At 69.6% G+C, this 22,938-nt stretch overlaps 1 protein-coding gene across 4 annotated transcripts in view; it reads right to left on the bottom strand.

The window, feature by feature from the left end:
• The window catches only part of BAIAP2 (BAR/IMD domain containing adaptor protein 2), a 40,808-nt gene extending 27,455 nt beyond the window's left edge, over positions 1-13,353 (bottom strand). For 3 of the 4 annotated variants that reach the window (XM_070395506.1, XM_070395504.1, XM_070395505.1), the window contains exons 1-3: positions 13,217-13,353; positions 4,840-4,915; positions 3,749-3,835 (exon numbers count right to left, since the gene is read on the bottom strand). In XM_070395506.1, coding sequence (XP_070251607.1) covers positions 3,749-3,835; positions 4,840-4,915; positions 13,217-13,270 — 217 coding nt within the window. In that variant the 5' untranslated portion in view covers positions 13,271-13,353. The remainder of the gene's footprint in view (positions 1-3,748; positions 3,836-4,839; positions 4,916-13,216) is intronic. The other variant, XM_070395507.1, reaches the window with a different exon arrangement.
• Between the last annotated feature and the right edge of the window lie 9,585 nt (positions 13,354-22,938).

Genomic DNA, 22,938 nt, shown 5'->3' with positions numbered 1-22,938 from the left:
CCGGGGACTGGCAGGGTAGCGCCGCCGGGACGGGAGGAGGCACCGAGGCCCACAGGCGTCTCCTAGGGATGCTGGCCTGTTCCGCTCGGGGACCAGGTGGAGGGCAGCCAAACGCCAGGGTGTTGGGGCCACAGCTTCATCCAGTGACTCATGACTAAGCCCAGCCCGGTTTCAGGCTCCGGGGAGCCCTCCCGCCAGCGCATGCCCCGCCCGGGGCCGGGCCCAGCAGGGAGCTCCCGCTCTGCTCTCACCCGTGTGGGTGCCAGGCCTGCGAGCCCTCACACGCCCAGATCACAAACAGCGGCCTCTTCAAAGGCCGAGCGCGCAGCAGAGCGTGGGAGCCGGGAGGGCGACACGCAGCCCCCGCAGCCGCCGGACGGGCCAGACCCCAGGGTGAGGCCCCACTGAGGCTCCCGACTCGACCATCGGCCACGCGCGGATGAGGCAGAGGGTCCAGAGAAAGCTGTGCCCCGCTACTGCCACGACCGTGCCGCCCTCCTGCAAAGTCCAGAACATTCCAGAAGGCTGTGTAACCGTAGCCTCCCTGCAAAGCCAGGGTCAGCCAGGGGCAGCACGGACCCTCCTCCTGCACGTGACGTGTGATGCCCGCAGAGCAGAGTCTCCTGCCCACATGTGCACAGCGTGCCGAGGGCCTCTGCCCCTCCCCCTCCCCCTCCCGGCCCCGCTGGCTCTGCCGTCACTGGGAGGAGCCCGGGCCTGGCTGCAGGTGGGACGGGCTCAGGGGCAGCCTGGGGGCATCACCGAAGCCGGGACAGGGTCCTCCCTGTGCCAACGGTGTCCACGGAGGGGCCCCCCAGGAGCTAACGCTGGGAGAAACCAGAGGCACACGGATGGGGACCGGGATGGGCACACGTGTGCTTTCAGCCCACAGCACGCACCCGCCCCGCCCCCCGGGCCTGCTGACCGAGGCGGGACAGGGCGGGAGCCACACGCCGGACGCCTGGGCGCTGGTGACGGGCGCAGGGAGGACGCGGGCCTGCTCTGGTTCCCCTTGGTGACAGGCACACTGTTCTGTTTCTGCCTGAATCAAACGCCCAGAAACTTAAAGCCAGCCTGGCCGGCGTGGCTTCGCGGCTGAGCGTCCACCTAGGAACCAGGAGGTCACCATTCGGTTCCTGGTCAGGGCACAGGCCCGGGTTGTGGGCTCCATCCCCAGTGAGGGGCGTGCAGGAGGCGGCCAACCCATGATTCTCTCTCATCATGGATGTTTCTCTCTGTCCCTGCCTCTCTGACATCAATAAAAATGTTACACAAAAAAAACGGAACAAAAGCAACAGGAGCAGGAGAGCCTGGGGGCACGGCCACTGCGGAGCACCCCGGGGGAGACAGACACGAACCCCCCCCCCACCATGCAGGGCAGCCTCTGCCGCCAGGACTCTGCTCCTCAGGGCAGAGAGAGGGGCCCACACCCAACAGCCCCCCCACCTCGGAACATTCCAGAACACTCTCGCTCCGTGCCATGCTCCCGCCAGGCCGATGGCATTTCTGACGACCTGGGGTCAGGAGGATTGGGGTGAGGGCACCGCCCTCCGCCCTGCAGCCTCCAGGCCCGGCCTCACCGCCTGCCCAGCCCAGAGGCCGCCCTGCGTCCCTCAGGAGACACAGCCCCGCAGGCACCTGGGCCCTGCACAGACCGGCTGCGGGCTTGTCCGTCCTGCTCTGCGCCCCGGGGCAGGCGTGTCCGCACCAGGTGGGGACTGGCCTGGAGCCTGGACCGCGCTGACCGCCCAAGCGAGGACGGCGAGGACGGGGCTGGCAGAGCCTCCACGTAGATCACAGATCGCGGGACAGGTCTGAGACTGAACTCGGGGGCCGGCAGCTGCTGGCGGGGTCAGCAGGGCTGCGGAAGGTTCCAGAACTCAGAACTCAGGCAGTTCGCGCTACTAACAAGCTGCCTGCACATCAAAGTGAGCCTGAGCCGCCCAGGCCGCCCCAGCGTGGCCCACGCACGGCAGGGAACAGAGGCCGGGAGGAGGCGGGAGGAGGCCCCTCTGTGAGGCCGCAGCGCAGGCGACGGAAGACCAAAGGCAGCTGGCCACTCGCCGCTCCACGGGAGGGCGGCCGGGCAGCGCCACAGCGCACGGCCGGCTCTGAGCTCCACGGGGAACTGCACACGGAGTCTCTCACTCTGCGGCCTCAGTGTGGGGAGGCGGGCCCAGAGGACCAGGGGCAGGCGCATGTCCTGGCGGCCAGACGAGGGCTGAGACCAGAGCTGAGACCAGAGCTGAGACCAGGGCATGGGCAGGAGCTGCCGCTAAGGGAGCTTCCACCCTGAACAGGAAGGAAAAGGCCGGAAGGACAGAAGGAACGGGAAGGGGAGGGATCAGGACAGAAACGAGGAGAAACTCAGCGGCCAGGGAGCCTGACCCGCAGCCCGAGGGGCCACAGCCCAGGGACAGGCGGGCGAAGGCCAAGGGGCCGCTGGCCGGGCATCAGACTGAGTGTGAAAACCATCTCTGGTCAGAAGGGCCAGCGCCGGCCTGGGACACGGTCAGTGTCAGGGGGACAGCCCTGGTGCTGCCTCCCAGGCCCAGCCATAGCCCCACCTCCCCGGGCGCCGCCGGCCACTCCCTGAGGCCCTGGTCACCGGACAGCAGGGAGTGCCCTCACTCCTGTCCCGGGGGAAGGTCTTCGGAGGAGAAAGTGAGCAGGAAGGAGCCGCTCCCAGGGCCACAGGCAGGAGGGGACGGGACAAAACGGACAAGGATGCCATGGGGGCGGAGGTCACTGCACAACGGGGTCAGCGCCACCTGCGCACGGCGTGGAGTTCACGCGCCCCACCACGCGGCCGGCAAACACGGGGAGCAAAGCCCCCGGGAAGCAGGACTACGGGAGGAAGAGGAGCCCCCACTTCCCAGTGAGGAGACGCCAGCGCAGACGTGAGCACAAGCAGGAAGCCCTCCCACGGGGAGCACGGCTCCTCAGAGGTGACAGGCGCCTGCAGACACCAGCCCAGCCAGGCCCAGCACGGCTCTGGGTGGCGACGGGGGCCCAGCACGGCCCTGGGTGGCGACGGGGGCCCAGCACGGCCCTGGGTGGCGACGGGGGCCCAGCACGGCCCTGGGTGGCGACGGGGCCCAGCACGGCCCTGGGTGGCGACGGGGGGCCCAGCACGGCCCTGGGTGGCGACGGGGGGCCCAGCACGGCCCTGGGTGGCGACGGGGGCCCAGCACGGCCCTGGGTGGCGACGGGGCCCAGCACGGCTCTGGGTGGCGACGGGGCCCAGCACGGCCCTGGGTGGCGACGGGGGGCCCAGCACGGCCCTGGGTGGCGACGGGGGCCCAGCACGGCCCTGGGTGGCGACGGGGCCCAGCACGGCTCTGGGTGGCGACGGGGCCCAGCACGGCCCTGGGTGGCGACGGGGCCCAGGCAGAGCCACGGCAGCAGCAGAGGCCACGGGCCCAGGAAAGGACCCAGAAAGTGCTTCGTACGCGCTGACCCCGACGCCTAAACCCAGTGACACTTCCACAGGAACAGCGGCCACAGTGACCCCTGAGGCCCCACCCCGAACTCTGGACAACAGCAAAGGGCCTGGGTCTGACCAGCGGGCATGCAGCTCACAGCCCACCAGCTCCGAGGGTCCTGTCGTTGCAGAAACTCTCCCTTCATTCAACAGGAAGAAGCTGATCCCACCTCAAAGAAAGCCAGGCCCCGGCCCGCCCGCCCACGCTGTGGTGTGGGGCGCACGCCTGCGGTGTGGGGCGCACGCCTGCGGTGTGAGGCTTACCGAGTTCCTTGGAGCCCTGGCTCTCGCTGGCGAGCTCGCCCATCTTCACGAGGGCATCGAAATAGCCCTTGGCGGCGTAGGTCACACCTGCGGGGGGAGGGCGGTGAGTTCCCTCTGGGACGAGCAGACCCGAGGCCAGCCCTCCCAATACGCTTCAGTCCAGGCTGGACCCCGCCTTCTGAGTGATGGTCCCTCCCCGCTTGAGGGGTCCCCTGGAACACAGGTGCATCCAGGTGCAGAGCCCGGAGTCCCAGCGCTGGGGGCCACTCCAGCCTGGGACCTTGGGGGTGGGGGGGCGCCTCGGGAGACAGACTCGGGGAGCGCACAGCCAGGGAGCCACAGCTCCAGGCCCTGCCTGTCCGGCCCCGGTCTGGAGCCAGACTTGCAGCTGAGATGCCTCAGGCTCTCAAAGCTGCAGGGTCACCTGCCCACGGGAGGGGTTCACCGTGGACCTGACTTCGAGGCCCAGAAGCTGGGGCGCCGAGTCCATGCCCAGCACCTGCTGTCCGGCCGCTTGGAGGCCAGGGTGCCCCTCAGCGGAGACACCGGCCCAGGCCCAGGCCTCAGCGGCACAATCACATTTCCAACCCGTTTCCTACGGAACCCACTTGGGCTTCTACCCGGCGCTCATCAAACCACTCAGGTGCTTTCAGCTGGCGGCCACTGCCCCACAGCCCGGGCGCTGTGCCGGCCGCGCCCCGCAGGCCGCCGCAGGTCTGCTGCCGCGGGAGGTGGGGCTCCTCAGCACCGATGGAAACAGGCCGAGCTGGGCACAGGCGGGCGGCCAAGGTGCCGAGGGCCCGGCCGGCAGAGCTCTGCCCGGGGACAGCCCAGGGCACAGGCCGAGCTTCGCACAGGCCCCTGGGAGCCTCGGGCCCAGGTAGGGCGGGGAGGCCCGAAGGGAGAGCCCGTCTCACATCAAAGGGCCAGAAGCAGGCTTGGGGGGGCGGGGGCGCACCCCCTCATCTGAGCCCATCCTCTGGCTCCCAGACAGATCTCACGGGCCTGTCCTAGCACCACGGACCAGTCAGGACCGGGACTCGCGGCCTCCTCACAGCCGCGGGCACCCCCTTCCCGCCCGCCCGCCTTACCTGCCAGCGCCTTCTCGTAGTTCTTGCCCATGGCGATGAAGTTGCGCAGGCTGGGGTTGAACTGCTCCATGATGGTCTGGGGGGGAGAGAGAGCGTCAGGGCCGGGACCGCCAGGGGGCGAAATGCGGGCCGCCTCACCTCCCAGGGCCACCGCCAGGCTTCCCCTGTCCAGGCCCCGCCTCCGCAGTGCCCTTGAACGCCCTTGGGCAAACAGCCTTTTCGCATCCGTACAATGGGGACAGGACAGGGACAGGACAGGGACAGAGCCGCTACGCAAGCGGACACGCTCAGACGCGGCTGCGAGAGGCCGTCTGGCGGGGCTGAGTCAGCGAGCGAGGCCTCTCGGCTGTACGCAGATGCTCAGCGCCTGGGCCCCCGCCCACCGCGGGCTCACTCACCCCTCAATTACCCAGCCTGACTCACAGCGCCCCCAGGAGCAGCCGCGCTCCCGTCTGCGCCCGCACACTGGCGTCTGGTGCCAATACCCGCGGTTCTTAGATTGAAGGAATGAGATTCCCCCTCGAAGGCCAATCCATGTTTTAATTACGAGGCATAACAACAGGCGCACACACCACAGCCGAGCGGTTCTCCGGGGAGTCCTCGCCGACAGCCCCCAGCGCGGCGGGAGGAACTTCCCAAGAAGCCGCCAGGCGGCGCGTGTCCACACGGGAGGGGACGGCGGGCACCAGCCAGGAGGGGACGGCGGCCCGCCCACACCCTCCCCTGGCACCTGGGGACAGAGCCAGGTTTCACTTCCTCAGCTCAGCGCTGAGCTCACGCACAACGAACGCGGACGCGGTGGGCAGGGCAGGGCAGGGCCCCACTCTGCTGAGAAGGGGGCCCAGGACCCCGGGCGGGGGGCGGCCTCACACAGGTGCCACCGTCTCCCGAGGCTGATGCCTGAGGGAGTCCCTCCTCCCAGGCGATGGCCATAGTCCTTCCAGCCCAGGCCCAAGGGCGGGTGGGGCAGTGGGTGGCCACTCCGCCTGCGCGTTTCCTGGGTCCATGGCTACTTGGTTGGGGGGACCTGGTGGCCAGGAAGGCTGAGCCCTCCAGTGAGGGGGTGCTCTCTGCTATTTGAAGGTTCACGCAGACGCATTTGTACTCAAGCTGGGCCCAAACCCCCTCAGAAGCTGCAAGGGGGTGCCTGCCGCCCCTGACCCACCACCCCTCCCGGCACCGAGCCCTGCAGCCGCCCAGCAAGGGCAGGAGCCAGCTCCCCCGCCGTCACCACACTGCATTCTCGAAGCATCTTTTCGGGGACCCTGCTCAGAGGGAGCCAAGATCCAGGTGTGCAAACCCCTCCCCCCCCGCCCCCGCCGCTCACTGCGAAGGGAAAGGAGTGTCTCTCGTTATGGACACTGAAGGGCGAACGCAAATAAAAGCAGGGCCGGGGGCGCCCGGGGACACGGCCAGGAGGAGCCCGTGCGCAGCGGCCGGGGAGGACCTCACAGACCGCACGCCGGGCACCATCCGCGCGCTGTGGGCACCCAGGGCCTTAAGGTGCCGGCCTCGTAACGTCATGAAACTCGGGGGCCCTGGAGAACCACCGGGGACCCCGCTCTGGATTAGCCCACGGCGGAACCGGGTCCTGCGTGAGCCACAGCCGCGCCCGGCCCGGTGCCAACGGGAAGGCCAGGCCGCACCCGGGGCCAGCGCTCTCCCGGGCCCACAGGCCTGGCCGCCTGGCCGGCTCCCGGCTGCTCGCTGGACGCCACGGTCTGCCTGGACAGCAAGGGCAGAGCGCAGCTCCGGACGTCGCCTCTCCCCGGCCTGGCTGCTCGCCTGTTTACTCCTCAGCTGGGTTCCAGCGAGGGCCCCTCTCCAGCCACTTCCGGCCGCAAACAAAGAACAAAGGTGCCTGCCGCCAGCAGGAAGGGAGGGCCGCCCGCTGCCTCCCTCAGCCCCGGCCCGGGGAGGGCCCTCCACACCCCGCCCGGTCCACGCTCTCAGCCTGCATCTCGGCCCAGGTCGCCGATGGACAGAGAGAGCGGCTCAGGGCCTGCCCGCTGGTTTCTGCCTCCCCTGGGCTGGCCCACGGCGGCCCATCCTTCACCACGCGGCTCCCCAGCGCCGCAGGGCACGGGGCTGGCAGCACAGGGCAAGGGGCCGCCGGGCAGCTCACCGGCCCTGGGCTCCTGAGGAGCCACCTTCCAGCCCCAGCCGAACGGGTTCTCCGCCTCAGCTGTGGCAGCTCATGTCTCTGCACGGTGCCCGGTGCCCTGAGTGCCACAGGGAGCGATGGGGGCACCCCTTCCGGTCACCGTGCTGGCCTGCGCCCGGGCCCGAGGGTGGGCGGGGTGCACATCAGGACAAAAGACAAAATGGGGCCGGGCCCATGACCCATCCCCGACCTTGGGCCCTGGACCGCCGCCCCCCACCCCGGCTTTCTCTCAGGCCCCCACGTCTGATCCCCCTGAAAGAGGTTTGGGGCAGGGAAGCCCCAAGCTGGCTCCTGCTGGGGCCGGGGCCAGAGCGCGCTGGGCGGGGCCTGCCCCACCGGGAGCCACGCCCACAGGAACCGGACAAACCCCGTAGGACCAGAAGCCAAGAGCAGCAGGGTCCAAACATGGCCCCGCCAGCCGGCCACTTCCTTCCCATCCGGAGGCCGGCCCTGCGCATCCTGAGCTTCGGGGCAGCCCCTGAGGGACCGCAGCGCCTTCCTGGGCCACGTGTCCCCACCAGGCCTGCCGGGGACGCGAGCCGACCCTGGGCCGTCCCTACTGGAGTGTGGAGGCCTGATCCCTGGCCCTGCCCTCACCACGACAACAAACCACGACAACAAACCAGCCCTGGGCCCCGCCTGACCGACGGGGCAGGACATTCCAAGGCCACTGACCCGTGCTGTCCCCGGCGGCTCGGCCTGAGTTTCATGGGCTGGGCTCCCGCTGGGCGAGAAACGCCCGGTGAGCAAGCTGGGCCCGCCGCCTCGGGCCTGCCCCTCCTCCACACCCTCCCTGCTGGGCAGGCGGCCACGGACGGGAACACAGGCCATGGGCACCCCAGTCCACGCGAACCTCAGCCTGGGCCTCCGTCCCAAAGAGCTTTCCACTCCCACAGCCGCCCTCGCCCCGGGAGCACGCCACCTCCCATCCAACCTTAGAGAAACCAGCGGCACCGCAGCTAAGGCACTTGCTGGGCCCTGGCTGGTGTGGCCCAGTGGGTAGTGTCGGCCTGCGGACCAAAGGGTCCCGGGTTTGATTCGGGTCAAGGGCACGTACTTGGGTTGCAGGTTCCTCCCTGCACCTCGCCCCCCTCTCAGGTGGGGCCTCGCGAAAAGTCTGCAGGCCAGGACTCCTCCTGCTGGCTGACCACAGCCCCGGTAGGAAGGCCTGCCCCGGGCACCTCAGCTTACAGCCAGCAAGGCCCGGACACCCAGGGGCAGGACAGGCCATGGCCTGAGCGCCATGGGTCCCTGGACCGCCAAGGACCTGCCTCCGTGAGAGGGGACGGGGGGGGGGGGGGGGGGCGGGGCACAGATGGAGGGGCAGACAAGGCCTCTTGCTGCAGAGGCTGCGCAGGGAGCCGGCTGGAGGGGCCCCAGGGGCATGTCACCTGGGCAGAGGCACGTCCGTCTCCACCCACCAGGCCCCGCGGGAGCAGCAAGGCCACTGCCTGCGGGTCAGACCTGGCCTCACTTGGCTCCGGGGGAGGCAAACAGCCCGCTGGACGGAGCTCTAGCTCCAGGGCGGGCACCCCCATCCCAACGCCAGGATGCCGGTTCCAGCCACAGCGCCGGCGCCCAGGAAACCCCGGGTGTGCTGCGACCGGCGACGTGTGACCGCACCGCACAGCCCCCTGGTGAGTGCCCCCCCGGGCGGCGGCGGGAAAGCCTGCACGTCACGTCCACAGACCCCTTAGCAGCTCGGGGGACCGGGGTCCTGGCTGTTGTCAGAAAACCTCCCACCGAGAAATAAGAGGCGCCAGCGACAGAAAGGGCAGGACAGGCGCCCAGGAGCTTGAACGCGACCCCGGGCCACCTCAGGGAGCTGCCCCCGGGCACCTGGCTGGGCGGAGCTCAGAGAGCCAGGCTCGGAGCGCAGACAGGTTTTGGGAAACCCTGCCCACTGGCTCCCCCGTATCTGACACGTGACGACACCCCTGCCGAGGGGACCCCAGAGCCGCTCCGCAGTAGGTACTGCGCCCGAGCGGGAAGCACCGCCCCGAGCAGCGCGTCTCCTCCCGGGTCCCTGTGTCCTGGCGTCTCAGGGGACATGGGGTCACAGCACCCATCCCAGCAGCTTGCACTCGTAGCCCCAAGGGGGTGGCAGAGCCGCGGGTGCTGTCTCCCAACCCAGGCCGTGGGACTGGCCGCACCAGGCGGCTCTGGAGTACGAGGAGGAGGAGGAACCAAGGGCAGGGGCATGGCAGGGGCCAAGTTGAGGCGCCAAGGCCGCACGCTGTCCACTGGGCACCCTGCACGGTGCAGAGCCTCTGCCCGCTGCCCCCCCCCCCCCGCCCCCGTCACCTCTCAGGAACAGGACTCAGTCCCCATCAGGCCCTGCCTCCCACCACAGCCATCTCCTCACAGGGTGCCTGCAGGCTGGGTGGAGACGGTGAGTGGCAAGGCCAGCCTCGCCTGCTCCCTGCCTGGTCCTGCGGAGACGTTCCCGGGCTCCCAGCGCAGGACCCAGACCCGCAAACTGGGGGTGTCAGCCGGGCCTTGGGGTCCCTGCTGGCCTGCCTTGCTCTGTTGGGGCGGGGCGGGCCCCCCTGCCTGCAGCCGGTTCTCTCCCACCCTGGGCAGCCCCCCAGCACGGTCCACGCCGGGTGGCATAAGGGGGGGACTGTGCGGTCCTCAGGGGCTTCAGTGCGAACAAGGCGGCAGCGACTGCCCGCCCTCCCCACGGCACGCCCACCAGCCCTGGGCCTCGAGCCTCAGTGCCCGTGGTCAGTCACAGGAGCCGACGGAAGCCTCAGCTCTGGGCACGCACTCCAGGCGGGACCCACCGGGACGGGTGCAGGCCAGGCCTCCAGACCCAGCGCCGCACGGCCACGCCGCCGGCCCCTTCAGCAGCAGACACTGCACCTGCCGCCACGGGGAGCCCATGCTCTCGGGGAAGCGGCTGGGCAGGAGCTGCTGAAACCGGCAGCTCGGACCTCAGTGCGGCGGGAAACCGCCTTCGCGGCCCGGCTGCTCCGCGAGGAGGCGAGCGGCACAGCTGCCGAAACTCTACGGAGGGAGGGCCGCCATGCAGCCGCTCGAAAGGGGGACGCAGGGACAGCAGGCCCACGTCCTACGGGAAGACGTCCCCTGGGGGGGGCACCCCGGAAATACCTGTGCAGCAAAGCAAACAGTGCCCGGCCGGCGCGTCGACCTAGGAACCAGGAGGTCCCGGTTCGATTCCCGGTCAGGGCACAGGCCCGGCTTGCAGGCTCCATCCCCAGTGTGGGGCGTGCAGGAGACAGCCAGTCCATGATTCCCTCTCATCACTGATGTTTCTCTCTCTCCCTTCCTCTCCCTGAAATCAATAAGAATATATTTTTTTAAAAAGCAAAGCACCACCCACACACTCATACAAATGCACGCATGCTCACATGCACACACATGTACACGAGCAGCTGACGCATACTCGTGCACACGCTCATGCACACGCACGCACTCACGTGCACGCAGAGGGGGCAGCGCTGCGACTTCTCGCCTCCTCAGCCGAGCAGGCACCGGCGGCTCCACCCGGCAGGCATTTCCGTTGCCAAGGAAGTGCCTATCAGAGTCGGTTCACCACCCCCAACCCTGTCCGCCCGACGCCAGGTTTCTGAGGGCCGCCAAGAGTCTGAAGTGACTGCCTGGGTTGGGGAGGGCGGAGGGGTCAGAGGTCAGCCGCAGAGGACCTGGAGGCCCCATGCTCCCCATCACTCCCCCAAAACCCACCTGGAGGAGTGGGTGGGGTGTGGCGGGGGAACGGGCCTTGATCAGGGAGCCAGCGGTGGGCTCGCTCCTGTCTGCGCCCACACCACCGTGCACCAGCCCTTCCCAGGTGCACCCAAGGAGGGGGGTGGGCAAGCCCGACTTGCGGCCGCAGAAACGCGCTGGCACCGCCACCTTCCTGAGGGGCTGCGCGGCCAGACCACCTTCCCGAGGGGCCGCAGAGGGAGGACAGCCTCTGGTGAGCAGCCCACCAGGATGACCAGCCCAGGGCAGGACACCTGGGCGGCCACCCCGAGGCTTCCCTAGGGACTCCCCTCCTCCTCCAGCTGCCCCAGCTCCCTCCCAGCATAGAGGACAGGCCAGAGCCGCCCCCTCAGGGTCACCAAGGGGCTGGGAGCCAGGGCTTCTCCTGGGACAGGGACCCTGAGAAGGGCACTCACCCTGCTGGGCACTCCCCAGGCCACCAGGAGCCGAGATCAGCTGCCCCAGGCCCCTCCCTCATGTGGGACTGGGCCTCATTGTGAGCAGTGGACACCCCCCAACTCCCTCCCCCCACCCCAGGCCCAGGCAATGCCCCGGTGCTGAGACCGTGTGCGGCTGCCTGCGCCCGTCCCCTGGAGGGGCTGAGGCCAGGTCTCAGGGGAACTGGGAAGGCAGCCTGCTCCCTCGCCTTTGCCTTCCATGAAACCCCCAGGACACGGCCGGCCCACGGGACCTGGGCCACAGGAACCAGGGCAGCCTCCTCCTCGGAGGAACACACCGGACCCTCCACTCTCGGGTTTCAATCAGCGAGGCCAAGGATGAGCCCCCTGCCCTCCTTGCCAAGGCAAACGCCACTCGGGCCGCAGGCGAGGGGAAGCCGAGGCCAAAGCAAACGGCGGGGCAGCGGCTCGAGGTGACACGGAGCCGGGCCACAGCCCGCCACTCGTCCGCAGGCCATCGGCGGGCAGGACGGAGGACCCGCCCGACCGGCCCCGGTTGCACGTGGCTCCGGCTGTGTCCCGGCTGTGCCTCCGTGTGGGCTGGTTTCTACCAAAGCCGCCCAACCTGTACCGGTTCTGCCGGGACCTGGCATTCCCCAGCGACAAAGCAGAGTCGCACCGGGCACGGAGTCACCAGCAGCCCCAGCCTGCCCACCGGGCTCCGAGTCCACCGACCAAGCACGGGGCAGCCCCCGGGTCTGCTCCCCCAGGGGCTCCCAGTCCCTAACGCCATCCTGACGGTTTTCTGCCAAGTTCACTTCAGACTCGAGACAAATCTCAGCGCGTGGGCAGCTGCTGAGCCCGGCTGCTGCCTGCCCACCACCCGCCCAGGCACCCGTCCTCCAGGACCAGCGGGGGACTGACTGCCCAGGGCAAAGCCATGCCGCTGCCCCCGTCGCCCGCACCAGAAAGTTCCCCCTTTACGGTTTCCACGCAGAAGCCGGGAACCTGTGGGGGTGGGGAGCGGCCCACTTCCCTCCACCCCTGCACTCGGCGCCCGCCCGTCGTCAGGGAACTGTCGGCAACAACCGAATCCACCTCCTCGCACGATCTGCAGAGCAGACACTGCACCCCAGGCCGCTCCTGGTCAGTCCCGCGGCCTCCCTGCAGCTCGGACCCTCCGGACGCTGTCGGATTCAATCAAAAACTGTTGCTCGGCCGGCGCCGTGACCATAACCGTGAGCCAGCAACTGCCGTGCACATACCAGCGCCCGGCTGGCCCACACCTCACCTTCGCACAGTTTCGAAATAAAGCGCAGCTTTGTCAGGGCCGCGCACCGCCCAGGGCACCCTCTCCTGCGGGAGGCGGCGGGCTGCGGCCACCTGGCGCCCCGGCCCGCCCGGCGCCCCGCCCCCCCCCGCCGGTCTGCGCCCCCCGCAGGTCTGTCTGGTGGGGGCGGGGGTCTGAGCCGAGGAAGAGGGCGCCGGAGGGGCAGAAGCCCCGGGGCACACACGGGCGGGAGGGGAGCCCGGGTTCCGGCGACTTCCCGAGGAGGAAGCGGGTCCGATGGACTCCACACACCGAGCAGAGGCGGGCGCACCAGCCTCCCACACGACTAGTCTCCTCTCCGCGGTTACATAAGACGATGGGCGATCGGTCCGCCCTCCAACCTGCCCCGCGACCCCCACCCGGGCCACGGCCGCCGGGGCCGGGACGGAGTTGTGGGGAGGGACAGCCTGTTGAGGAAAAGTGCCCAGAGGCTTGCGGAACCGCGCCCGGAGGGCCACTGCGCCCGGAGGACCACCGCGCCCGGAGGGCCACCGCGCCGGCCGGGCAGGGCGCCGAGCAGCGCGGCCGCCGGCACCGCAGCTCCCGGAACCCGGCCGCCCCCGGCTGCCGCAGCCCCGGCCCGCGCCCCTCTCCACTCCGTCCGGGGCGCGCGGGGGCAGCGCGGGGCAGCGCGGGCTGGCGAGGGGGCGCACACCTGTGACCGGCCGCGCCGGGTCCCTGCGGGTGCGCCGGGAAGACCCCGATGGCCCGGGGCCGCCGGGTCGGGCCCAAGCGCGCGAGCGGCGGGGGTCTCACCTTGTAGACGTTTTCCGTCAGCCGGTGCATCTCCTCCGAGCGCGACAGCGACATGGTGCTGGTCCGGCGGCACCACGGACCGGAGCGGAGGCGCAGGGGACGGCGGCGGGGGCGACGGGGGCGGCGGGGGCGGCGATGCGGGCGGGACCAGGAAAGACAGGCAGCGCGCGAATCCTGAGCGGGAGCGCGGCGAGCCGCCGGCGGCCGCTTTTATAGGCGCGCAGGCCCCGCCCCCCCCGCCCGCCCCCAAGCGCCCGCCCCCGCCGTACCCAGAACACCACCCCCGGCCGCCCGCCCCCGCCCAGCCCGCCGCTGCTAGGCAACCGGCAGGCCCCGCCCCCGCGCGCCCTTCCCATTGGTGGGCTCCGGAGCCGGGAAGGGGGCGGGAGAAGGGGGCGGGGCATGAGGGGGCGGTGCCGGGCAGCGATTGGCCGGAGGCGCTGTCGATCGCGGGGGAGGAGGCGGAGGCGCGGCGCGGGCTGCGGCCCGGGGAACAGCCTTGGGGGGGCCGGGGAACAGCCGGGTTGGGGGCGGGGGAGGCGAGGGCGGGGCGGCGCAAGAAGAGGGGAGCAGAAGGTGGGGGTGCGGGGGCGCCGCGCCGAGGAGCGGGGGGCGGTACTTCGCGAAGTGGCGGCAGGCACGGTCCCTGGCCGTGGGGACGCCGCCGTGCGGCAGGTGAAGGACGGGAGGGGCGGGCGCGCTGCCCGCGGGTCTGTCCCGACCCCGCACCTTCGTAGGTGGGTCCGCGAGGCGGCGGCGATGACTGGGCGGCCCTTCTGGGGAGCGGGGACCCCGAGGAAGGGAGGACCCGAGGAAGGGGGGACCCCGAGGAAGGGAAGCCTTGCGGTTGGGACTCCGGAGCGGGCGGAGGACTCGGGGGAGGGCGGGGCGGGGAGAGGATCCTGCAGGGGGATGCGGGGCCCGGGAGGGCGGAGGGTCCTTGTCGGGGGACTTCCCTCGCGGAGGGGGTCGGGGCGGTGGGCAGCGGGGAACCTGGGAGAAGGGGACCTTCCTCGACGGGTCGGGTCAGGGCCGCTGGGGCCTGAAGGAGCCCCTGGAGGTTCCGCCCAGACCTGCTGGGCTCTGGGGACGAGTCTTTGCAGGAGCATTTACACGAGTTAGACTAACGCGGGGGGGCTGCTCGCTTTACCTGTGAAACACAAGATCTGAGTGTGTCCCGTTCAGCCAGCATCCTGTCCCTGGGCGGCCAGCACCCCGTCCCTGGAGGCCAGCACCCCCCGTCCCTGGAGGCCAGCACCCCATCCCTGGCCGGTCAGCTCCCCGTCCCTGGAGGCCAGCACCCCCCGTCCCTGGAGGACAGCACCCTGTCCCTGGAGGCCAGCACCCCGTCCCTGGGCGGCCAGCACCCCATCCCTGGCCTGCCAGCACCCCCCCGTCCCTGGAGGCCAGCCCCCCTCCCTGGAGGCCAGCACCCCATCCCTGGAGGCCAGCACCCATCCCTGGAGGCCAGCACCCCGTCCCTGGGCGGCCCCCGTTCATCCTGTCAGCAGCAGGCGCCCAAGGAGACGGGAGACCCACTGGACCCGAAGGACAGCGAGGGGCCGAGACAGGCCCTGAGTGACAGGTCTGTGGCGGAAGGGACCTCGCTGTGCTTCCTAAGGACGGACGGACAGAAAGGCCTGCGGGGCTCCAGACCCCCAGCCTGAGACTCCCGTCATCAGTTAAATTTCCTTCCCTCCGGCTCCTGTCCAGGCCGGGGGCTCCGTGTTTTCTGCTCCCAAGGTTTAGGGCGGACCCCGGGTCCGCAGTTGCTGGTTCTGCTGGGTGTGAGGGACACACCGGCTCCGAGTGAGGGCCGTCACCGGCCTCTCCCCTTCCCCGGCCGGCGGCACAGTCCGCGCCCACTTCCCTCCGAGCCACCCTGGCTCAGCCCCTGGACCTGCTGAGGCGGAGCAAGGGGGGGAGGGGGGCACCCGGCCCAGAGTGAGGTGGGGGCTGGGACCCGCGCAGGACGGGTGGGGCTGGTCGCTCTGGGAGGGGCGTCGGCCCGGGGAGAGCCCTGGACTGTCAGCCTCTGGACAGTAGAGGGAGGAGAGGGGCCTTCCCAGCCCTGTGCCACCCTCTCGAAGGTCCGACTTCTTTTTTAAAAATATGTTTTTATTGATTTCAGAGAGGAAGGGAGAGGGAGAGAGAGAAATCAATGATGAGAGAGAATCATTGATCGGCTGCCTCCTGCACGCCCCCTACTGGGGATCAGGCCCACAACCTGGGCCTGTGCCCTTGGCTGGAATCGAACCTGGGACCTGATTCCCAGGTTCACAGGCCGACGCTCCATCCACTGAGCCACACCGGCCGGGGCCCGAGAGGCCTTTCTTGCCTCCATGGAAGCCCCTGCAGATGGTGCAGTGTCTGGGGTGGGGCCCAGGAAGCACCAAGGGTCAGGCCTCAGGCCTCAGCAGGTGCCGGGTCAGGCACAGGGACGGGGGTGGCCTCGGCCCTCACGGTGCCCAGGGGTCAGGAGGGAGCACCGGTCCTGGCCCGCATGGTCCCGTGTCCCCTCGCCTCTGAGTGTGGTGGGGGCCGTGGGAACCCAGTGGTTGGCCTGGAGGGTGGCAGTGGGAGCAGCTGAGAAATCATGGCCCAGCCTGGGGGTCTGGCCACCCCTCCCCGGGACCAGCCCGAGGAAGGCACTGCACAGCGGGTGTGGCCTCCCCACCAAGGGCCCGTGGGAGGCCAGCTCCGGGCGAGGGGGCAGCACCAGGACCGGCCCTGTCCTCGCCCAGGGGTTCTTCCTGCGCCCGGGGGGTGGGGGGGGATATAGATGAGCAGCTGGTCTCGAGCCCTGAGAAGGGGCCATGACCTGCACACCCCGCTTCCCTGTCACTCCTGGTTGCCAGGCCGCCCGCGCCCAGCAGGGGTGTTGCCGGGGACGATGGTCAGCACCCAGCTCCGAGCCAGAGGGTCCCCTGCCCCGTGTGCTGGCCGGCCTCACACAGGCCTTGTGCTGAGCGGGGGTGTCGGGGTGGGGGTGCCAGGAGCCGCCCTCCGTGACCCTGTGGCTGCGGGGCGGGGGGGGGGGGGGCACCAGGCGAGGCTGGAGGGGTGCACCCGCTCCCATCGGCGTATTTTTAGACGAGCGACTTATGTAAGCGGCTCCGTCGCAGCGTCGCGCAGGGAGGGGTCTCGGGTTTAATTACAGGATGACAGCCTGGCGTCTCCACAAGCTGTTCCCGGGAGGTGGGCGCGGGCGCGGGGTTTGTGAATTTCTGCTCAACAGAAGCGTCAGGCGACCGCGCAGCCAGGCCTTGGCCGGCTCCTCCCCCGCGCCCTCTGCCCTCTGCCCTCTGCCCCTGCCTGGCTGAGCCCGGCCTGGGTCTCGTCCCGGGAATTCTGTGTCTGTGAACAGAGCCCCCCTCCTGGCAGCTGCCCTTCCAGGGGCAGGAGCTGCCCCGTCCGAGCTCGGCCTCTGCCGCCTCCTGGGCTAGAGCGCTGGTCGTCGGTCACCAGAAGGTCCCAGAGCAGGAGAGACGGCGCGGCCGGGACGGGTGGGACAGGCCGCCTGCCCATCCCCTGCCTCCCGCTTCCTCCCTCCAGGCCAGGTGTTGCGGGCAGCCGGGCAGCCGGGCCAGGTCACCTGGGGAACCACCCAGATCGGCCGTGAGTACTGTGAGTACTGTTTCCCGGCTTCTCCGGCTCTGGCTCCGGCTCCCGGCCAGGCCCACATTCCCTGGGCCTCTGCGTTATCAGCCTGTCAGCGCGCAGAGGCGCCTGGGACCCAGCAGGCGGGAGCCTCAGCCCCAGCTCCTGCGGCTTTGTCCCGCGTGAAAGGCGGAGCCCGGCTTCCTGCCACGGGGTGAGGCCTGGGGAGGGGGGGGGCGGTTCGGGAGAGCGAGCGAGCGGGTGCAGAATGGAGGGGTTGCCGTGACTGGGAGCCGGTCACTGGGACACCCTTCGGGGCCTGGGCAGGCTTCTGGGCGGCCCGGGGCCACCTGTAGGTGGAGCCCACGGCCCTGCTTCCGCCGAGTAGGGAGGCGCAGGTGCAAACAGCAGGAAAGGCCCGGGCTACCTGGCGCCGGCGTGGCGATGCCGGGGCCTCTGCAGCGCGGCTCAGGGGTTGAGCGTCCATCTATGAACCAGGATTGATTCCCGGTCAGGGCCAGGCCCGGGTTGCGGGCTCGATCCCCAGTGGGGGGCATGCAGGAGGCAGCCGGTCCATGACTCTCAGCATTGATGTTTCTCTCTCTCCCTGTCCCTTCCTCTCTGAAGTCAATTAAAATATATTAAAAAAGAAAACACGGGAGACCCTACCCTTATGTGTGGGCCTTACGTGGAGAATTCTTCCAGAGAGACGGGGGGAGGGGGACGCTGACAAACCGCCTCCGCCAGGGGAGCCAGGTCACGTGAGAGTGTGAGCCGGTGAGCAGGCAGCCTCGGTGTGAGACGGCATCTCCCTCCCTCCATGTTCCCCCCAAAACCATCAGCCCTGCCTAACCCTGCCGGCAGGTCCCGGCAGGAGGATGCCCAGCACAATCCCCTCAGCACTCGGCGTGGCAAGGTCACCCCAAAACAAGGGACGCTGAGCCCTCACAGCCCCGAGGAGCCTGCGGAAGGCCATGTGGTGACCGGATGTGCTGTGGGACCCGAGTTTGCAACAATGTATCAGCTGGGGGTTGGTCATGTAACAATGTTACCAATGGGGACCAGGTTGGTGGGAGATGTTACCAACCCCGGAAGCTGGCGCTGGGACTGGGTATCTTTGCAACTACAAAGTGCATTTAAAACACTTGGAGTGCGGGAAACGAGTTAAGTCGGCTCGCGTGAATTGCGCGTACTCCGCGGGAGCCGTCTTTAACTCGGTTCATATAGATTTGCGGTGGAGTGCGGGAAACGTGTAAACTCGGGCCGATTGTAACTGCGTATTACCAAATATTTGTTTGTAATCCACCCTTTCGGTGGATGGAACAAAACCAAAAGACAGAGCCATCTTATATTTTGGCGGGAAATTCACCCGCACTCCAAGTGTTAAAACTGCCCTAAACGGGCGTTTATTGAAAGCGGGCGCTAGAGCCTTGGGTGCGAGCCTCTGCTTGGCCTGCAGGTCTGAAGGCCGGTGCCGGTCCTCACCCCACCTGGTCCCTGTGGGGTCAGCAGGTGCAGAAACCGCCTGTCCCCACAAGAAGCACAGGGCCTGCTCCGCCTGCCAAGCTGCCGTGCGGCTGCAGGCAGGTGGGTCCCCATCAGCAGGGCTGCCCACGGGGCACGGGCCAGCCGCCAGCCCAGACCCGGCTCTTCCCTCCCCGTTCTGTCCACACCTGCCCCCCACCCCCCACCCCAGACCTAAACCCAGTTCAAGGGCTTCTCTGTGACCAAGACGCTGCCCGGCGCCCCCCCTCTCCCCCCTCTCCCCCTGCGCCCCCCCCCCGCATGCCCCCTCCCCTCCGCTCTCCCCCCGCCCCCCCCCGCTTGCCCCCTCCCCTCCGCTCTCCTCCGCCCCCCCCCGCTTGCCCCCTCCCCTCCGCTCTCCTCCGCCCCCCCCGCTTGCCCCCTCCCCTCCGCTCTCCTCCGCCCCCCCCCCCGCTTGCCCCCTCCCCTCCGCTCTCCTCCGCCCCCCCCCGCTTGCCCCCTCCCCTCCGCTCTCCTCCGCCCCCCCCCGCTTGCCCCCTCCCCTCCGCTCTCCTCCGCCCCCCCCCCGCTTGCCCCCTCCCCTCCGCTCTCCTCCGCCCCCCCCGCTTGCCCCCTCCCCTCCGCTCTCCTCCGCCCCCCCTCCGCTTGCCCCCTCCCCTCCGCTCTCCTCCGCCCCCCCCCCCCGCTTGCCCCCTCCCCTCCGCTCTCCTCCGCCCCCCCCCCGCTTGCCCCCTCCCCTCCGCTCTCCTCCGCCCCCCCCCCGCTTGCCCCCTCCCCTCCGCTCTCCTCCGCCCCCCCCGCTTGCCCCCTCCCCTCCGCTCTCCTCCGCCCCACGGGCCCTTTGCCTCAGCAACTTGTCTCCTGAGCCCCTGTGACTTTCTAAAGAAACATTCTTTGGTTGAGCAGCGACCTCTGAACCAGGAGGCCATGGTGATTCCCGGTCAGGGCACAGGCCCGGCCTGCAGGCTCCACCCCAGTGTGGGGCGAGCAGGAGGCAGCTGATCTGATTCTCTCTCATCATTGATGTTTCTCTCCCTCTCCCTTCCTCTCTGAAGTCAATAAAAATTAAAAATAAAATGTTGGCCCCAGGGTGGTTCAGCCTGCGCCTCGGGCCCTGTGCGGTGTCCTCCGCCCTCGGGGGGTGGGGGTGACTGCGGGGGCTGAGCCGGCCGAGCGGGAGAACCGGAGGCTCCCCCCCGGGAAGGTAGCGGGAGGAGTGGGGTGAAGGCCTGGCCTCCTCAGGCCTTTCTGGGCTGTGGACCAGCCTCCTCCTCTTAGGAAGTGGCCTAGAAAGTTCTAGAACTTCCCTCCTGGACAGGCTGAGAGGGGGCCCAGAGGAGGTGGGGGCCCATCGCCCAGCGGCAGGGAGAGGCTCCCAGCAGCAGCCCCTGACATAACGGCCTCCAGAGGCTGCGGGGCTGTGGAAGGCCGCGTGGGGGGAACAGGGGCGCGAACCAGCCTGAGCCTCACGCGTGTTTCTCCCCGTTGCATTTCAGCGTCACCTGCGGCTGCCAGCTCCCCCACCTGCTGTGAGAGGCGCTGGCTGACAGCAGATTTAAATAGCCGGGCAGGTGCCAGGCCTCGGGGAGCCCAGCCCAGGTGAGGCTGGGAGGCTGAGGGGCGGGAGGGGCAGGCTGGGTGTTTGGGCCAAGCTCAGGGGCTAATTTTGGGGGGCGGGGTTGGGGGGAGGGAGCTGAAGGTCGGCAAGGAGCCCAGGCACCAGCTGGCACGCAAACTGAGCTTGTGGGGCTTCTCCAGCGAGGGGGCCCCGAGGACGGAGGCTAGGAGCCGCGTGCTCACGGCCGGTGTGGGTGGCGAGCTGTGTGCCCGTGCCCAGCGTGGCCGCCCCCCAGAGGCCAGCGCTCGGCTCACAGACTGGAGTCCGCGGCTCCTGCCCCTGAAACGCTGCCTGTGTTCCCATCGCGGCTCCTCCACGGCTCCCGTCGCCCTTACGGGGTCTGAGAGTTTTGGAGCCGAAAGGAGCTCTGTTCCCTGGAACCTGAACCTGGAGGACACCCCGCAAGCCAACCTGGGGCGCCGCCGGGTCCTCCCGCCACCGGTCCTCCCGCAGGACACGCGCGGGACCGCAGACCGTGCCGCCGCCAGCCTTCGCTCCAGACGCCGCCACAGATGGTCTCGGCCGGCGCCACTTCTAATTCCGTGCTGGAGCCGCGCTGGCTCCTGTTATCCGTGTTTATTTAAAGCCAGGTTTTAAAGTGTTGGCTCCAGCCCTGAAAGCTGACTTTTTCTTGCTGCAGATCCCAAAGCCCCACTGGGAACCCCAAGCTCCCCAAGGGGACCGGGGCCCCCGGGTCTGGGTCTGTGCCCACCTTGCCGGGGGACCGTGCCGTGGGGGGCCTGGTCCCTGTGCCCCTGCCACACGTGGAAGGAGAGTCGGGGCCCCCCTACCGCCGCCCTGACGGGGCGGGGTCTAAAGCAGGGCCCCTCTGGGCCCAGGCGTGTCCCCTGGAGGTGGGACGGGCGGGCGGTGCCCCCTGGCGAGGACTCAGTTCTCCCGCGCCTCGTGTTCTCGTGCTTGGCTCTGGTGGGACGTCTGCCTGCGACCGTGTGCACCTCCGCGTGGGGGAGGGGGACCCAGCACCCACCTGCCTCACCCCTCCCGCAGCTCCCCCAGAATGTGCTAGAAGGGCCGGGCAAGGCTGCGCAGGGGGGCGTGCAGCTGGCTGAGGCCAGGCCAGGGGACATCCTTGGGCGTGCAGTGGGGAGCCCCAGGGCCGGGCCTGTGGGGAGCAGTGAGGCCCCCGAGCAGCCCTGGGGCGGGGGGCGCAGGGTTGGCAGGCCCTGGGCGGGCAGCTGGGAGCCGATTCACACGGCAGCGCCCGCTCCCCGCTCCTGGCGCGTCCTCTGAAAGTGAGACGATTTCAAGAAAAATGGTTTCCGTGTCGAGCCTGGAAATATCACGCCATCAGGCCCGTCTCTCCTCAGGAGCTGGAGGCAGCGCCTCTCGGAGGCTCGTGGGAAACTCGAGCTGCTCCCCCGTCCCCCCACGGCGTCCAAGTGCAGGGAAGGTCCATTGTGGGACCAGGTGCTGGGCAGATGGGGGCCTCCCGGCCAGTGGCCGACCTCTGACCTCTGACCTCTGACGGCAGCGGCAGCTGCCCCCCCCCCCCCCGTTTGCATGTTTCTCCGCAGGGCCCCCTCCTGTGGCCTGCGCGGCCCCCGGGGAACCCCGGTCGCCTCCACCTGCCCCAGAAAAGTGAGACCAGACTCTCCAGGGGGCCCAGGCTCCTGGCTGGTCCTGGGCCGCGGGCTGCACTGCGATGGGGGCCGGTGGGAAGGAGAACCGACCCCCCCCATCAGCTTCCTCTCCTGCCCGCCCAGCCCCAAGAAGCAGGAGGCCTCGGTGCCCAGGAGCGGCTGGAAGGGGGTGGCACCTGGGGAACCGGGGCCTTCCTTGCCTGGCCCGGTGGCGAGAGGGGCGGACGTCCTGGGACAGAGTGAAGGCGGCCTCACCTGCCGCCCCGGACACTCTGGGTGGGAGCGGGGTGGCCGTGGCCCTGGCAGGACCGTGCGGCCAGATGGTGGCCGGAGCCAGGAGCCGGCTCAGCAACCTGCCCGCAGGACAGGGGGGCGGCCCCCACACAGGAGGCTCTTCCCATGGGGGGCGGCTGCACCTGCCCGCCGGGCCACCTGTCCCATCCTCAGGCCACAGCTGAGCGTACCTGGGCCCTGGGGCCGCTGCCGTCACCCGCCTCTCTGCCCATCTTGGCCCCCCTGCCCCCCGCCCCGTGGGCCCCTGCTGAGGCCCAGCCTCCCTCTGCCCTGGGCAGACCCGGGAGGGGACCTGCGGCCCCAGTGCTGACTGACGGGCTCCCGCAGAGGGTTCTAGACTCGAGGCCCCTTCTCCTGAGCCCAGCCCTCCCAAGGCCACTCACCAAGGGAGCCCGTGCCCCCCGCCCCAGGGCTGCCGGTATCAAAGGCCTGACAATCGCAGGCCCGTGGATCCCGCCGAGTGCTGCGGGTGCCTCATCGCTGCTCTCCGAGTCCTGGTTGCCTGACTTCAGCAGCTTAGTCCTGGCGGGTCCAGGCCTGCTTTTCTCTGAACGTCGCCTGTGGGGGTCGCTGAGCTTCCTGGCTCTTAAATTGACGTCTTTCACCAAATTTGGGGAATTTCAGCCACTGATCCTTCGGGTGGTTTGCTCTGCTCCCATCTCCACGCCCTGGGGCCGACACCAGCTGGACCGTCCGAGCCCCCGGCCCCGCTCGCCTCCTCTGCGTCTCCTTCCTGCTCCGGGAGGCCGTCACCCCGCCCGCAGGACACGTCCCGGCCTGACACCTTGTTCTGTGTGGCTTCTGCTCCGCAGCTGAGACTTCCCTTCCCGTGTGCGTCACCCACTGGTGACGGAGACGCCAACCCCCCCCCCCCCCCCCCCGCCCGCTCCCTGGGAAGCTGGTCACCGCGTCACCATCTTGGCGCGTCCGACTGGGGCTGTGAACGCGACACTGACTGTGGGTCGGGGTAATTCTCCGGGGAGCGTGTCCCTGTTGGCTGCACAGCCCGGGTCAGTTCAGGCTCCGGGGTTCGGCCGGCTCAGTGGACGCCGCCTGTGCCACCCACAGAGCCAGTCCCGTCCCCGTTCTCCTCGCAGAGTGGAGCGCCTCCTGCTGGGAAGACG

The sequence above is a fragment of the Myotis yumanensis genome, unplaced genomic scaffold, assembly GCF_028538775.1.
Source record: "Myotis yumanensis isolate MYYU_CA2020_CCGP unplaced genomic scaffold, mMyoYum1.0.hap1 SCAF_16, whole genome shotgun sequence".
NCBI lineage: Eukaryota > Metazoa > Chordata > Mammalia > Chiroptera > Vespertilionidae > Myotis > Myotis yumanensis.
The sequence above is the reverse complement of the archived record's forward strand: the minus strand, read 5'-3'. Positions and strand labels throughout refer to the sequence as shown.